At 47.2% G+C, this 15,827-nt stretch overlaps 1 protein-coding gene across 5 annotated transcripts in view; it reads right to left on the bottom strand.

Annotated features, from left to right (window-relative positions):
• Nucleotides 1-15,827, bottom strand: part of Map3k9 (mitogen-activated protein kinase kinase kinase 9) — a 66,221-nt gene that overhangs the window by 13,233 nt on the left and 37,161 nt on the right. For 4 of the 5 annotated variants that reach the window (NM_001174107.1, XM_017315122.2, XM_006516036.4 and 1 more), the window contains 6 exons: nt 15,616-15,796; nt 6,888-7,036; nt 5,898-6,073; nt 3,810-4,050; nt 2,355-2,477; nt 1,501-1,654 (listed from right to left, as the gene is read on the bottom strand). In NM_001174107.1, coding sequence (NP_001167578.1) covers nt 1,501-1,654; nt 2,355-2,477; nt 3,810-4,050; nt 5,898-6,073; nt 6,888-7,036; nt 15,616-15,796 — 1,024 coding nt within the window. Of the gene's footprint in view, nt 1-223; nt 1,655-2,354; nt 2,478-3,809; nt 4,051-5,897; nt 6,074-6,887; nt 7,037-15,615; nt 15,797-15,827 lie in introns of those variants that run through there. The other variant, NM_177395.5, reaches the window with a different exon arrangement.

The following is a 15,827-nucleotide window of genomic DNA, read 5'->3' on the forward strand; positions in this document are numbered from 1 at the left end:
GGTAGCCAGTGACTCAGGGTGACTGGGTTCCTCAGAGCCAGGCCATGAAGGGCAGACTGCAAGTTCTTATCCGATCTCCTCTCCTGAGCTCTGTAAGCCTGTGACCCCAAGGACGTAAGTGCTGTACTCACACGGCAGACAGCTTGTCCTACAAGTCTACATTTTCTATTTAAAGCAACTTAGGCTTTCAAAGCCTTACTTGACAGTTAGTATACATCCATTCTTTTTTTTAATAAATCTAATTGTTATTTTTTCCCCTTGAGCTCAGACATGAAGAATGGAGAGTTTGAACATAAAATGTTAGTACAGGTTTGGAGGCCCCATTCAGTGAGCAACAGGAAGTCACTGGAAATGATGCTGCGATTGCTATCCTCACACTCAGAAGAGCAGGAAGTACTCTAGAAGAAATACAAACCGTGATGCTCACTCTTAGAGGATTAAGTAGATGACGTGGAAGGCAGCGAACCATCATCCCAGCATGGTAATTAGGTGTGTTCACCATGAGCCAGCTAATTGATGCACTTCACAAAAGGAACTCAGCTAACCCTTAAGCTAGGTACTAGTCTTATGCCCATTTTGTAGCTGAGAAAACATGAGCTCTACAGCTACCTGTGGAGCTGAGTTCTTGTCCAAGACCCTCTCTGTGCCATCAGGAGCCCTGGCCTATGAAAAACAGAGATGCAAAGAATTTGCTTCCCAGGCCTCCAGCCTACAAGTGAGGATGCAGCACACCTAAGGCACCTGTTGCCTAGAAGGGCATTAACATGTGGTTAGTTGGGGAGTAGCAAGGCAGTCCAGTAGGGCACAGTACATCCCAGGGCAGTGCCAGAGCTGAGGTCCTGTGCCAGCCTCTGCTTCAGGATAAAGCCCTTTTGGACCCTGCTCTTCCTCCCCTTCCTCTGAACAGACAGTTTATGGGGAAGCCTCAGGTCTTAGCCCACTCAGCCCAGCCTCCTGCATCCCCATCCTATTTGGGCTACTTGCTGCTTTGAGAACACCTGCAGGAGCGCAAACCAGCAGACTGAATCCGATCCCACCTGCCGCTTGTCTTTGTGAGGTTTGAGAGGAACACAGCCACATGTGCTCCTTCACTTATGTGTCACGCAGAATCTGGGACAGCTTTTTTATTTCTTTGTCACCATGAAGACCCAGAAGCCTAAAATGTCATCTGGCCTTTTATAGAAAGAGCTTGACAATTCCTGACTACAAGGAAACCCAGGATCAGGAGACTGGACAACTCTCTAGAAGGGTCAGGAAGAGCTTAGAAGTAGCAGTGTGATCCATCTGTAGTCCCGGCACTCAGGAGGTGGAGGCAGGAAGACAGAGAGCTTGAACACAGCTTGGGCTAGCCCAGCCCATCTTAGAAAATAAAACAATAAACCTGTATACTTTTCCAAACATATTAAAATAAACAAGAGAAACAAAAGTATTTCCTATCATACTTTAAAATGTTGTGTCAGTCTGTGAGTGAGAGAGACAGTTACATCATCTGCCTCTTACCCTTCATCTCCTGATGTGAGCTCTTTCTGCCCAAGTGTTCCTGGTCCCCATGTCCGGCCCTTCTTCTTTGGGGCCCTCTTCTCCTCCTCCTCCCCTTCCTCTTTTGGAACAACTGAGCTCCGGCCCCAGGTTTTACTGCTTTCACCAGGTGTCACTGTGAATAGCAAAGGTTGAGTAAGATAAAGTATCTCCAAAAAACCGCAGACAGACCACACCCCCCACACACACACACACCACACCACACACACCACACACACACACACCACACACACACACACACACACACACACACACACACACACACACCACACACACACCACACACACACACACACACACACACACACACACACACAATTTATTTAGAGCAATTGCTATAGTAAAAAATAACACTAGTCCAGGTTTTGGCCTACACTAAAACTTTGACTAGTTTTCTTAAGACCTAGGCTTTGGAAAGCCTCAGCCTGGGAAATACAGATGGAAGGAAAGTGGTGGTGCCCAGGAGGGCAGACAGTATGGAGGTCCTCAGGCAGACACAAATCTATATCGCTATCACTCCAGCTTCCAAATTGCTTTGCAAGTCCCTAAAGAGTTTCCCATATCCACCCCCCACCCCACCCCCATGCTGCTGTCTGACTGTGTGGGAAAGGTGGAGGAAACAGCATAGAAGTGAACAACGGGACGAGGAACAGGAAGGCTGAGGCTCTGCAAATGTATATCCATGTGTGCAAACATGGTTGGGGAAGGTGGCAGAAGTTACAGCTGGAACAAGCCTGGATTCGTCAGTGGCTGAGCAGAGCAGGGGACAAGAGTCCCTGGGATGTCTGGCCTCAGTTTTGGAAACTACTGTCTCACACTGGATGGCTCGAAGGCGAGGGATGATGGTGGGGCTTGCAGGAGGACTCGACCGGTTGCTGATCAGACTCTTCCTTTTATCCATGGTCGGGGAGGCCTGCACCGTGAACTTGTGCTGGAAATCTGCTTGGAGAGACAAACACGTGTGCGTCAGGATTACCACACAGCCAAACTCATTTAAGAAATCTGATGTCTCCTGGAAGGCCTGAGGGGTAGGCCTTCATCTCCTGTTTTCTCCAGAATGGTCACATGACAAGATGAACACACAGATAGTGATCTTCATAGCACTCTCTATGTAATGGACACAGGTAGTGCAATTACAACCTTAAGTGCTGCTTTCTAGTGCATGTCACTTTGTGGATTATTCTAGGAATAAGAATAGATGATCTATCACCATGCATGTCCTTTTATGTACCAAATAAAGAGTGTTCAATGCTCCTCACAAATTGCAGTTGTATTAAGAATCAGATCATGATGGGAACACAAGGATTCAACAGAAATGGGGAACTGACCCACGTCTTACACACCATAATGGTAGTTTTAATACAGCATGAAGAACATGGAATGTTCAGCTCTTGAGTTCTGAGTTTCAGTCTCCTCCTCATCTGTCAGAGACACTGGGCCCTCCCCCACTACACTAACCTCTCCCTGCAAATGGGACCAGAGCTTCGCATCTGTTGTTAGTGCATAGAAATGTCCTGGTACAGTCTAGGTGCTCCACATGTACGCAAAGATACCATACGACTTGCAATAAACAAAACAAACAAACAAACAAAAAAAACCAACCACATCAAATGTGACAAGGACAGCTGAGCACACATCCATAAACACATTCTCCGATTCGATGGCTTAATTCTCTTGTTGGTGTCTAAGCCATCATCCCAAGCCACTCTGACTACCTCATTCTTTATTTCCTTAAATTCTAATAAGCTTGCTTCCCAAGGCCTTATAGATTTAGAACACAAACAATTTTTTTTAATCTATAGAGATACTCACATGCCCCCTTGGGCACATTATACTCCACCAAGGTTCTAACGGATGGTTTCTTATCTCTTTACATTTCCCCAGGTAACAGTACTGAAAATGTACTTTTATGGGGCCACTGTGCTTCTGAGAGGCTGTACGTAAATCTTATATTAGGAACGTTTACTTGTTAACCTAATATTAAATGCACTGAGAACCATGAGAAGAAACTTGAGATGGCAAGTTCCTTTTCAGGATTAAGATTTCTCATCTAGGAACACCTGAGAACCCCTTCACCCCAATGGCGCACATCCTTCCCCAATGGACGTTCCCCGAAAGGCCTGGCAGCCACTGAGCAAGATGGCACAGCCCAACATGCTTTACTTCAGGAGCCGTGGTCTGTGTTTCCAAGCACAGTCTAACTCCTGCCAACCCCCGCCACACCAGCTCCTGGTCCTGCGCGCTCTCGCGCTTGCTCGCTCTGCCACTGACCGGAGGGGAGGCTGATGCGGTTGCCGTCCTTGAGCTTCAGCCGGCTCTTCCTGAACTTGCCCTTGCGTTTCTTCACCCGGGGCTTTTCCTGGCACAGCTGGTGGATGATGATATTGAGCTCTCGCTCCAGGATGTCGATCTCCCGCTCCGCCAGCTCCTGCTCCCTACGCCGGAGCAGCTCCTCCTGGTTCTTCTGCTGGAGCGCAGCCCGGGTCAGCTCCTCTTCCCAGGTTCGGAGCTCCTACAGACAGGGGGACGGTAGAGAGAAGGGTGGGTCTCAGTGCAGAAAGGAGGCGACCTGGAGAGCTCTGAGAGGAAAGTGTAACACAGCCATTCTGTGACGACAACTACAGAGGCTGACTCTTCCTACAACAGCAGTGCCTCCTTATCCTTGTACAGTACGTCAAGACCAACAGGGAATGTTTGAAACCATGGATTCCTCTGAACTCTGCGTGTATTATGTGTCTTCCTCTAAAATACCTCCACCATAAAATTGAATCTATGTTAGGCGCTACAAGAGATTAATATATAGTATATTCATATGTATAGTACAATGATAATAATAATAACAACAACAATATATTGCACTAAAGTCACCAGCATTACTACTCTTGTCCTTTGGAATATTTATTAAATAAAATAAGGGTTACCTAAACACAAAGTTGCCTTATCACAATAGCAGATGAGAAACCCAAGATCAATACTATGTGGCTTGGGTAATGTGCCAGTGTGAGGAGAATGACTGTCCCTAGGAAGGACAGAGCAAGACAGTCTCACGATACTTAGAACAGCATGCCATTTAAAGCATGACTCTGTTCACGTCTTCAATGTTTCATTTAATATTTTCAGACTGTGGTTGACAGTGGTTAAGTCAAGCCACAGAAAGCAAAACTATACCTGGGGAAGGGGGTTGACTCTAACTACTTATTGACAAGATCCAATCTTCATTTTTCCTACTGGCTTGTGTAATTTATAAATTGCATTATGACTGTAAAGAACGGTGGCCGGGAGTTGGTGACTGAGCAATCTTGACAAAAGCCAGCCACGGTGGAGGTCCTCCGTGGAAGAGTAGCAGTAATGGAATGATATCAACGGTCAATGGTTCTCCCAGAGGGACCCCCAGAGATCCACCCACTGTCAGCCTCCCCACTCTGCCACCCCAGTCACTACGGGCCGTCAGTGACCTCCCAACAGCTCAGGATCACTGTGCTCCAAAGGAGACTAATCTCTCTTAATTAGATTCAGAAATTATTTTTAAACCATTTGTGTAGGGGACAACAAAGGCATTGAGGAAAAGGGCTTAGAATCCAGTGGCCCAGGCTCAGTCCTACTTCCCCCTTCCTAGCTCCAAGAAGGTGGACGCCCTTGGCCCTCAGCTGTGAGAGAAGAACAATCAATCACACTGCCCCCCCCCAAACCTCTCCCCCGCCGCCCCCCCCCCCCCCCCCCGCTGTCATACCAACAGGACAAAAAGGCTTTCTTACACTTTTCAAGTGGAAACAAAAAAATGAAACAATTATCATATTGCTATTTACTCATTCATTTAACTCTTTCAGTCAGGGTTTCACACTATAGCCCAAGCTAGTCTTGAAATCACTTTATAGCCCTGATCTCAAACTTGCAACCCTCCTCCCTCAGCCTTCTGAGGGCTGAGAGTACATGCATGTGCCACCATGCCTGGCTATCACACACTATTAACTCCCCAAGACTATATGTCCATCTCTCAGGTCCCCAGATTTGGCTCTGTCCAGACATCGCAGGGCATAAAACTGTATATAATTGGTTTCATCTGTGTGGACACTGATTGCTAGGGTCATACCACAGAAACAGGGAGGGCCACTGGGGGAATGACTACCAAACTCAAAAGCAGACTCCAGCAAGCCAAGAGATGCTGGCATCGCCAGATGATCTGAGCTTAGAACGCTTTCCACAAAATCATGAAAATGTCAGTTTCAGGTTCCTATCCTGTGGTGTGGACCATCAAGCAGACCCCAAGAAGGTACTGGTGTCAGTGGTTGGTACCCTGAGTCCAGACGCTCCAGTGAAGCATCCCTGCCAAGACAAGGCCTGCCGTCCCCTCCTCTCTACCTTTTCTTTGGCCCTGAGTTGGTCAAACATCTCCTGAATCTCATGTTTCCAGTCGTCCTGCAGGCAGTGGAAGGAGTCCTTGGGCATCTCAAAGAAACCGGACTCCTCTATAGTCGTTAGCTGGTCCAGGATACTCGTGAAAGATGGGCGCGAGTGGGGGTCGGGATTCCAGCAGTCTGAATTGAAAATAAGAAGAGGAAGAGTGGGGTAGGCAGAGGCAAACGGAAGCTTCATTTCGTACTGAATACCCTCCTCATCAGAAAAAAAGCCTCAATTTCTCCTAGAAAATAGAGCCCTGAATTTAGGGAACCCCCGCAGGAAAGCATACCATCCACCATGATAACATGAAAAGGGGAAACCAGAAGTCAGACACACTGCCCTGTACACCCTTGAGCATGCATAAGAACAAAATTTCCTATGCTTGCCACTGCTACCAGCTTACGACGTATGTACGTACGGTTCAAGTGGACCATGGGTGACTGTGCCCCAAATTCCTACATGAACACAAGCTACCATCCCCACACCTCAATGGGAGAAGACAAAGAGGAGAGCATCAGGGAGAGGCAGGAGGAGTGAGCCTACCAGTTACCACCACACAGTAGGCCCTTTCCTTCATCACTTTGCCTAGCTTTGCATTTCTCACAAAATCATGTTTTCGACTCGGTGATGTTAGAGTCCCTTTCTCCCCAAACAACCTTCAGTCCTACACACAAGACACTCAGGTCTGGGAAGAACTGCCACTGTAGCTTATTTTGTAATACATAAGACAATTCTGGAATGTGAGATAGCAGGTTTCAGTTACTAATTTCTATAGTCACTGCAAAAAGGAACCTGCTTTAGCAGGGTGTGGCCACTGTCTACCAACAGCTCTCTCAACTCTTCCCCCGGTGGCTAATACTCATCTCCTCTTCCTGCAGCTGATCTCACGTCTTCCAAGTGCTGGGTAAAGGTTAACAGCCACCAGCTTTCCTCGGCCCAGGAGTTACTTACCTTCCATGAGTTTGGCAAAAGGCTCTGGACATGTAGAGGGGATAGGAAGGGCGAGTTTGTTCATGGCCACACCGTAAGCCACTGCTAAGCCATCAATGCCCCGGAAGGGCACCTCGCCAGTCAACAGCTCCCAAAGCAGTACACCGTAGCTGGAGAGAGAAAGAGGACAGAAAGTCTGTAAGAAATAACAGACACTTCCTCACCAAAGTAGCTACTAAGGTTTTTCCAGACATCCCACAATCCCTACAAACTATAGAAAAACGAGTGAAATAGACACATTGATATAAAGGGAAGCCGCAACGCCTACTAGGCAAAAGCAAGGCTCTGGAGCCAGGCACATCTGGTGTCACGCCTGCCCCATCATGCCTTGCATATGAATCCATGGGCAAATCGCTACATTGCTCTGAGCCTCTAATCCCTCCTCTGTAGAGAGCAACACCGTTAGTCTCAGAAGTTGTCATGAAATCCAATGAGTCTTTAGGAGAGAAAATAAGCACTCAGTGGCCACAGCACCTTTATTGTTTTAAAACAAGGCCTCACTCTGTAGCTTAGCCTTGGCCTGAACCTCCTAATCCCCCTGTCTTCGCCTCCCCAGAGCTAGGATTCCAGGCACGCACCACCATGACTGACTGCTACTGTGAATGAGATAAACATGTAGAAGAGACTCTCCGAAATAGAATCTATTTCTAGACTACTTTTGTCACAGATACATTTTTTTTTTTGGCTTTAGAAAAATCAGTGAGCACCACTCAACATGGATTTCACTCCTGCAAAAGATTTAAGTGTCTGCTAGGTTAAATAAATGTCTGACTCTAGATGGCACAAGTGGGACTTTCACAGAGGCCTCTGTCTAGCTCTGTGGGGGAAGTTCCACAGGGCAGACTACGTCAGCAGAGAAGAACAGCACACAAGCTCTGAGAACTTCTGTGTCCCTACCTACCAGGTTCATAAAAACAATTCTTCATGTCCTCCGAGACAGGGAACATGAAGCACAAAGCCTAATGAAGAATTAGTCTATGGGTCTGCAATCAAAACCAGGAACGACCACACAGCACTCTGTCCTTCCAGGAATAAGTTAGGCCAAGAAAACACAAGCTCCAATCATCCAGAAGGAAGAGGGTCTTGCCACAAAGACCTCAAACTTATTGTAACACCCTCAGCAGTGTCCAGCTACAAGGGCCTTATCACCACACCCAGACCCTTTCAGGATACTTTGAATGTGCAGGGAGTACAGCACTTTCCATCATCCCGAATCCACACGAGGATGCAGGCAAGTGTGAGCAAGTCTTGGCAAGTACAGGAAGTGAAGACTTGGATGGGTTTGGTGGTCTATATAAACCCCAAGCTCCAGACACTGGAAAACAGGGTAAAGGACAGATCTTCCACACAGAAATTAGTGAGAGACACAGAAAAGACAAGACTAGGCTACAGAATGAGCCACGACAGACGTATTAGAGCACAAAGAACCCTAAGCAGACCAGAGTGGGAAAGCCAGTGGTCTTTGAGTTAATTCCTGACCACTATGGGAAAGAGGAATTGGAGCTCAGAGCCTAAGGGCCAGCACACACAGACGAGTGAGCAGCCTGCTCTCAAGTACACTCCTAATCGCCCTGCACGCCTGCAAACAATGCACCAGCCTATGTGCCAGGGCACTGGGCGTGGGGGCCTACAGATGGCCCCTGGGGGTAATCCAGCCATCCTGGCTTTACTCTCTTAAGGCATCTAGATGCCGTCACTTTCTTTATGAATCGTGAGAGGGCACGCCAGCTTTAGGACTTGTTTTATCTCTCTAGGAGCTAGAAATTAGCTGGTAGCTGGTGAGAACACTGATAGCTGGTAACCCTGCCAGGGCCTCCTGAGCCTTGACTGCCATGCACTGTGGTTGCTGGATTCTGAAGAGGGGGAATCAGAGTAATATGGCTTTTAATCCTCACATTCTCAGGGCTTCTTGCTCAGGTTAATAGGTGTCCAGAGACGGATGACTGCAGCGCTCACCTTTCATCAAAGAATCTTGTTTTTGCAACAGATGGAGACTATTACAGAGATCTGGTCAAAATGCAGAGTAGCAACTGTGGAAGGTCCAGCCCCACGTGCATCCCATACAGCCCTGCACCTAAGACTTAGAGGGAACTGTGAAGAAGGAGACAGAAACGTTTTAAGTCAAAGGATGAGGAACCCCTATTAGACAGTGTGTTCTAGACACGGCTGGGAAGCCACCCCTGTGAAGTCCCAACAAGACGGTTGCCTAAACAAGACGTGCACAATGACACCAGTTGCTGTGCCTAAGTAGACGAGGACCTTCTGGGCCCCACTCCTGGACGAAGAGCTGCAGCCAGTGTCTGCCGAAGGAGGGAAAACTGGTTTTCTTCAGCTCTGAGTCCCCAGGTCGGTTCTCCAGTCCCAGTGGTCAGTCCTAAGCACGTGTACGTATTAGCAACGCTAATGAACGCAGTAGGCAGTGTGTATAAGACAGTAATCATTTTAAAGGAGGTCATAAATTTGAGAGGGAGTGGGAGGGGCTTGGGGGGGAGGGGTGTGGGGGGGAGAGGGGTGGAAAGGATGTAACTACAGCACTCATGCCTGAAACTCACAGGAAAAAGGCACGTGAGTGGTTGGCCACTGTGGGAGTGAGTGCACGCGCAGTCAGATGCTCCCATAGGCTACACTGAGCGTGCTCCCGTCATCCCTGAACACTGCCAAGAATTACACTACTAGATTGAGGATGTGGGTCCGTGGTAAAGCATCTGCCTAGCATATGCAGGCTGTGGCTTTGGCTTCCACGCCCAGCAGGGAAAGTGTGGATGAAGGAGGAACAGGACAGGCTGGGAAATAAAGAGAAACTGTACTTCTACCAGACCTTGATTGTGACCTACCTAGACAGCAGTCACACTTGGAAGTTTTTACCAAGCAACTCAAAGAGCCCTCGGCACCCCTAGCCAGACTCCTGGGTTAGAGCCGCTCCCATCCTCAGTCAACTGCCTTCTGTACAATGCCCATTTCTATACGGGTAACAAAACCTAGTGGTCCCACAGACCCTGTCCTCCATCTAGGCAATGATGATCTCAGCCCTAAGTAGTGCTCTGTTTCTGTCCTGGCATCCCTTCTCTAATGGTTTCCCACTAGGCCCATGAAGATGTCTCAGGCCACCTGCAAGAGGGAGGAGTCAGGGCTCTAGCTTCAGAGCATCAGTGAGGGAAGCTGGGCCACACGGGACTTGCTGGTCCATCTGTGATCACTCCACCTGAGGCTTAAGAGTTGAGGAGGAGGAAGAAGAAGAGGAGGAAGAGGAGAAAGGAGAGGAAGAGGAGGACCGAGGCCTGTGCATGGCACACGGTAAAGGTTCAATAATTGGCACTTAGTGTTGTAAAGGAATAACAGACCAGCTTAGGGCCAGCCTTCTGCAAGCCCCTAGTCAGGTGTCTGCCCTCTCTGGAAGCCCTGCTGGGTCTGAGCTGTGGTGAGCCAATCCTTCGAAAAGAGGCTCCCCAAAGCACAGGAGCAAAGCTGTCTGTGGGTTCCCAGTGTAGAAGTGTTGTACTAATAGTCATGAATGGGTATTTCCCTCCAGGAAAGATGAGAGATCTTCTGGAACCAAAGTATGCTTTAATGGAGCTGGGTGAACCCCATATAAAGGAGTTAGTAAGCCACGTCTTTAAGAAACTCTCACAGCAAGGAGCTAAGAATGCTGGGACAGGCAGGCACAGTACGTTTCCAAGCAGTCACCAACCAACTAGGGACAAGGGGCTTACATCCTAGGAACAATTTTATTATTTAAAAGGATTTATAATTAATCTGTTTAACTACAGGGGGAGGCGCAGGGCAGCATCGGACCCAGTTAGAGTTCCTGGCAGTTGTAAGTTGCCCAGTGTTGATGCTGCAAACTAAAGTTGGGTCCTCCACAAAAGCAATATGTACTCTTAGTCACTGAGCGTCTCTCTCCAGCCTCCCAGGGAACAATCGAAGCTAGAGAGTCACTAACTGTGCTGGACAGTTTTGTGTCAACTTGACACAAGCTAGAGTCATTTGAGAGGAGGGAGCCTGAACTGACACAATGCCTCCATGAGATCCAGCCGTAAGTAAGCTGTAGGACATTTCTTAATTAGTGACTGACAGGGGGGCCCAGCCCATCGTGGGTAGTGCCATCCTTGAGTGGGTGGTCCTGGGTTCTTTAAGAAAGCAGACTGAGCAAGCCAGGCCAGGAAGCAGCACCCCCCCCCCCATGTCCTCTGCATCAGCTCCTGCCTCCAGGTTCCTGCCCTGTTTGAGTTCCTGTCCTGACTTCCTTCAGTGATGAACAGTGATGTGGGAATTTAAGCCAAATAAACCCTTTCCTCCCCAAGTTGCTTTGGTCATGGTATGTCATCAGCAATAGTGACCCTCACTAAGACACTGGTAGACTCTAACAATAAGCTCTCCCTGTTAGGGAACTGAGAGATTTCATCAGCTGCCTCTCACTACAGCTCCTACAAATAGTTTTTAATAGCTGTGATTTTAAAACAAAACACTAACCTTACACTTGTAATAGGGTATTCAGTAACAGGGTAAAAGTTGAAAGAGTTTTGTCTATTCCCCCACTGAAGAAAAGCCCCTGCAGTGCCCTAAATTAGGTGTTCACATCCCTTCCTACTAAGAACAGGCATGGAAGCTGGTAAGGTCTGGACACATCCTATCACCGCAGAAGCAAAGAACAGAACCTGAGAGAAGCGAGACAGGACAGTAAACATGCCATCCTCTGAGGAGAGGTAAAGGAACCAAGAGCTCCCAATGGCTGTGACTGAGGGGTGCGGCAGGGGTATCTCTTCCAATCACTTTCTCCGAGAGAATTTTAGTTGGACACACAGTAGCTAAAGTCACATTTGGTGTCTCTTCAGGGCCAAGTGGACAATAAGCAAGTGGACAGAGGAGCTGTGTAAACGTGCAGACTGTCTCCAAAGCCAAGGCCAGCGTGTGGGCTTGAAGAGGCCTGGTCTCCTTTCCTGCAGACTGTAATGCAGAACTCACCGCAGCTCACGTTAAAGCACTGGGACAAGGACAGGGAGGGACCTTGAAGAACCTGAGTCTCATGGGCAAAGCCATCCTGCCAGCTTGGGCTGCCTCGACTACTCCTTGAAGCAGAAATACAGTTCTTTTGGTAAGTGTCCCCATCAATTGGCCTCCTTGTGATACCAGGTGAATTAATACATCAAACAAGGCCTAATTGGCATTAGCCTCACTAGTGTGTGGTACAACATTGAGATCTATAGCAGCTGCCTGTCAGGCCAAATACTTTACACGGAGGAAAACGCACTCCCCAGTAGCACTTCATTCTGCACTAACATATGAGATGCAAGTGGACACAGTTCAAAGCGGTTCTGAAGGAAATTAGAGAATGGGAGTGTCTCACATTTATGGATTGGAAAACCCAGATACTACAATGTCCGCACTCCAATAATTCAAAGAGTAACCATAGTTCTTCTGAAAATCTCAGGCGTTATCCCAGATGGTGGCAGACACGAAAGCAGGAGGACCAGGAGGTCAAAGCATCCTGGCCTGAATGTGTACTCTGAAGCCAGCCTGAGCTGTTTGAAACCAGTTTTATCTTTTTTTTTTCTCCAGAGCTGAGGACCAAACCCAGGGCCTTGCGCTTGCTAGGCAAGTGCTCTACCACTGAGCTAAATCCCCAACCCCTGAAGCCAGTTTTAAAACAAGAAAAAAAAATCTCAGTTGCTTATTTTGCAAAACTAGCAAAATGATGTTAAGACTTATAAAAAATGGCAGTGAACTCAGAATGACCAAAACAATTTTAAAAAGGCAAAACTGGAGGACTCTCATATCCTAATGTTAAAACTTACTACAAAGCTGCATTTTAATCAAGAAAGGGTGATATTGCCTTATGTGCGGACATAGACATGTTAGCAGAGAACTGTGAACCCGGAATAAACCCTTGCATTCCTCATGAGCTGTTTCTGGCAGAGATGACCGAGTGTTTCAATGGGAAGAGAACAGTCAATGCATAGTACCAATACAAATGAACAGACATGAAAATATAAAGTTTGGTCTCTGCTTCACACCACATGGAAAATCAAATCAGCATGGATCAGAAACCCAAAGGTAAGAATCAATATTACAAAATTCTTAGAAGGAAACACAGCTAAGACTCTTCACAGCCTTGGCTGAGGTCATGCATTCTTATAACACCAAAAGTCAGGTGATAAGAAGAAGCCAAGAAACATGAGGAGTTCAAAGAATACTACTGAGAGTTATCAAAAAAACACAGAGTAGAAAAATATGTGATATTGAAATATTTTAAAACTCAAAAATAACAAGAGATAATCTAGTTTTTAATTGGCAAAAGAGTTGCATAGACACAACACATCTCCTGGGGAGACATGCAATTCATGATGAACAGTCATTCAGAAAATTCAGATTGGCAGCACAGTGAAACCCTCCCTCACAGATGAGGTCAGCGTAACTGAAACAGCAGCACCAAGTGGTTACATGGAAGTAGCGGAGTTAGTCTTAGACCAATGGAATTTACACGGAGCATCTGTGACAGTTTTCTAGGACCTCAAAAAGTTACACATATACTTAGTTGCTTGACTTCATGCAATTAAGGTACATGCCCGGGTAAATGGAAAAAGTATGGTCACAAAAGAATCTGTGTGTCCATGTCCACGGCAGCCTTGTTCATAACATTCCCCAAAGTGAAAGCCACTCACTATCTATCATGGTGAATGACTGACTGAATAAGCATGGCCCACCTGACTTTAGAATCATGGAATACTAAAAAGCCATAAAAAGAATGAATTTCTAATGAAGCTACAACATGGATGGACCTGTAACCATTCTGTTAAATGTAAGGTGTGAGTGACAGAGGAACAGGCATCGTGTGGTTCCACTGACATGGTGGCAATGAGCAGCTGCTCCAGAGGCAGAGAAGGTCAGGCTGGGAGAGTGACAAGCAGAAGGCATGGACTTTCTCTGAGGTTACAAACGTCCTTTAGAAATAGTGGTTGCAGGGGGTTCAATGATGGCCCTAAAGATACCTGCCAACGTTCTAGAATTCAGAATCCACATGTGGACTGGGGCTCCTCTAGAATCTCTAGCATGAGGCCCTGCTGTACCTATCTCATACTTTTGGCCCCCAGAGCTATGAAAGAATAAAGCTCTATCGCTTTCAAGCCTCTGGTGTGTGGAAATGTGTTACAGCAGTGCAGGAAGCCAGTAAATGTGGTGAACGACATTCAAGTCACTCACTAATTTACTGACATTTGGTTTTAGTTGGGTTTTGTTTTTGTTTTTATGAGATACGGTCTCATGCATACCAGGCTGGCTTTGGCCAGCTGAACCTCTGATCCCCCTGCCTCTTCCTCTAGAATACCAGGATTATATACCCACACCATCATACCTAATTTTCTGCATCTAGGGTCCTGTGTACACTGGGCAGGTAATCTACCCACTGATCCACATTCCAATCCTAAAGTCAGTTTTATAGAGTCTAAAAAGCACTGACTTACATATTGTAAAGGGTGTACTTTATGATATGTGACTAGTATCTCAAGGAAGTTACCTTAAAGGTAGTACACAAATACAGAAGCATACACTCTCTCTCACACACACACACACTCTCTCTCTCTCACACACACACACACACTCTCTCACTCACACACATTCTCTCTCTCTTTCTCTCTCACACAAACACACAATCTCTCTCTCACACACACACACATTCTCTCTCTCTCTCTCAGACACACACACTCTCACACACTCTCTCTCTCACACACACAATCTCTCTCTCTCACACACACACTCACTCTCTCTCACACACACATTCTCTCTCTCTCACACATTCTCTCTCTCCCTCTCACACACATTCTCTCTCCCTCTCACACACACATTCTCTCTCTTTCTCTCTCTCTCTCTCTCTCAGACACACACACTCTCACACACACTTTCTCTCACACACACACAATCTCTCTCTCTCTCTCTCTCTCTCTCTCTCTCTCTCTCTCACACACACACACACACACACACACACACACACACACACGCAGCTCACTCTGACCCTAGACTGAGGGGCAATGATGATCTTTCTTCTGTATGTGAAGGTGTCACTGTTGCCCTTCAGCCAGGACAAAGTCTATCCTATAGTGGCTCATCTTCCTTCAATAGCAACATGATTTTTTTTTAGATCTATGTCCTTGTGACCTCTTGGACTGATACTTGCTAGTAGAGATGGCTGGCCATGTCTAGTCTGTACCTTCAAAGTTCCTACGGCCTTCTGAGGACTCATCTATCCCCTTTCCTGATAAATACCCAGCACACAGAGCCCTGAGTAAAAGAGTAACTGGAAAGGATGATTTCCAAATAATCAGCAGAAAGACAGCACAGAGGGTCCCTGTTAGCTCAGGAGTTTACAGGGGGGACACTGGGCGAGTCCTCCCAGGGGGGCAGCAGCGGCCCCTGAAACCCAACCTCTGAACCATCAAGCTGCTGCTTGATGAAGAGTGATTCCTCATCCTGCAGGTCAGAGATGGAAGTACCAGGTGGTCCCAGAATCTGCAGAGCTTTCCTGAGGAGCCATCTACTACGTGCAATGAGCACAGCATCCCCTAGCAACACGGAAGTCAGTAGATTGCTCTGAGAGGCCACACAGATCTAATTGGAGTGCTTTGGGTCCTGTAACCTCAACTCCAAGACTTGAAATGTGCAGACAAAACAGACCTGGAACTTGGAGGCTGCACCTTACCTCCACACATCGCTGCCTTTGGAAAACATGGAAGCACGGATGACTTCAGGTGCCATCCAAGCGTATGTTCCCGCCGCACTCATCTTGGTGGTCCGGTGCCATTCCCGCGCCAGCCCAAAGTCGGTGATCTTCAGAATCTTGTTACTCAGGTCTCCATTCTCCACTTTCTGCAGGATCAATACTGAGCGAAGAAAACAATACAGAAGAAACCA

The sequence above is a fragment of the Mus musculus genome, chromosome 12, assembly GCF_000001635.26.
Source record: "Mus musculus strain C57BL/6J chromosome 12, GRCm38.p6 C57BL/6J".
NCBI classification, from domain to species: Eukaryota; Metazoa; Chordata; class Mammalia; order Rodentia; family Muridae; genus Mus; species Mus musculus.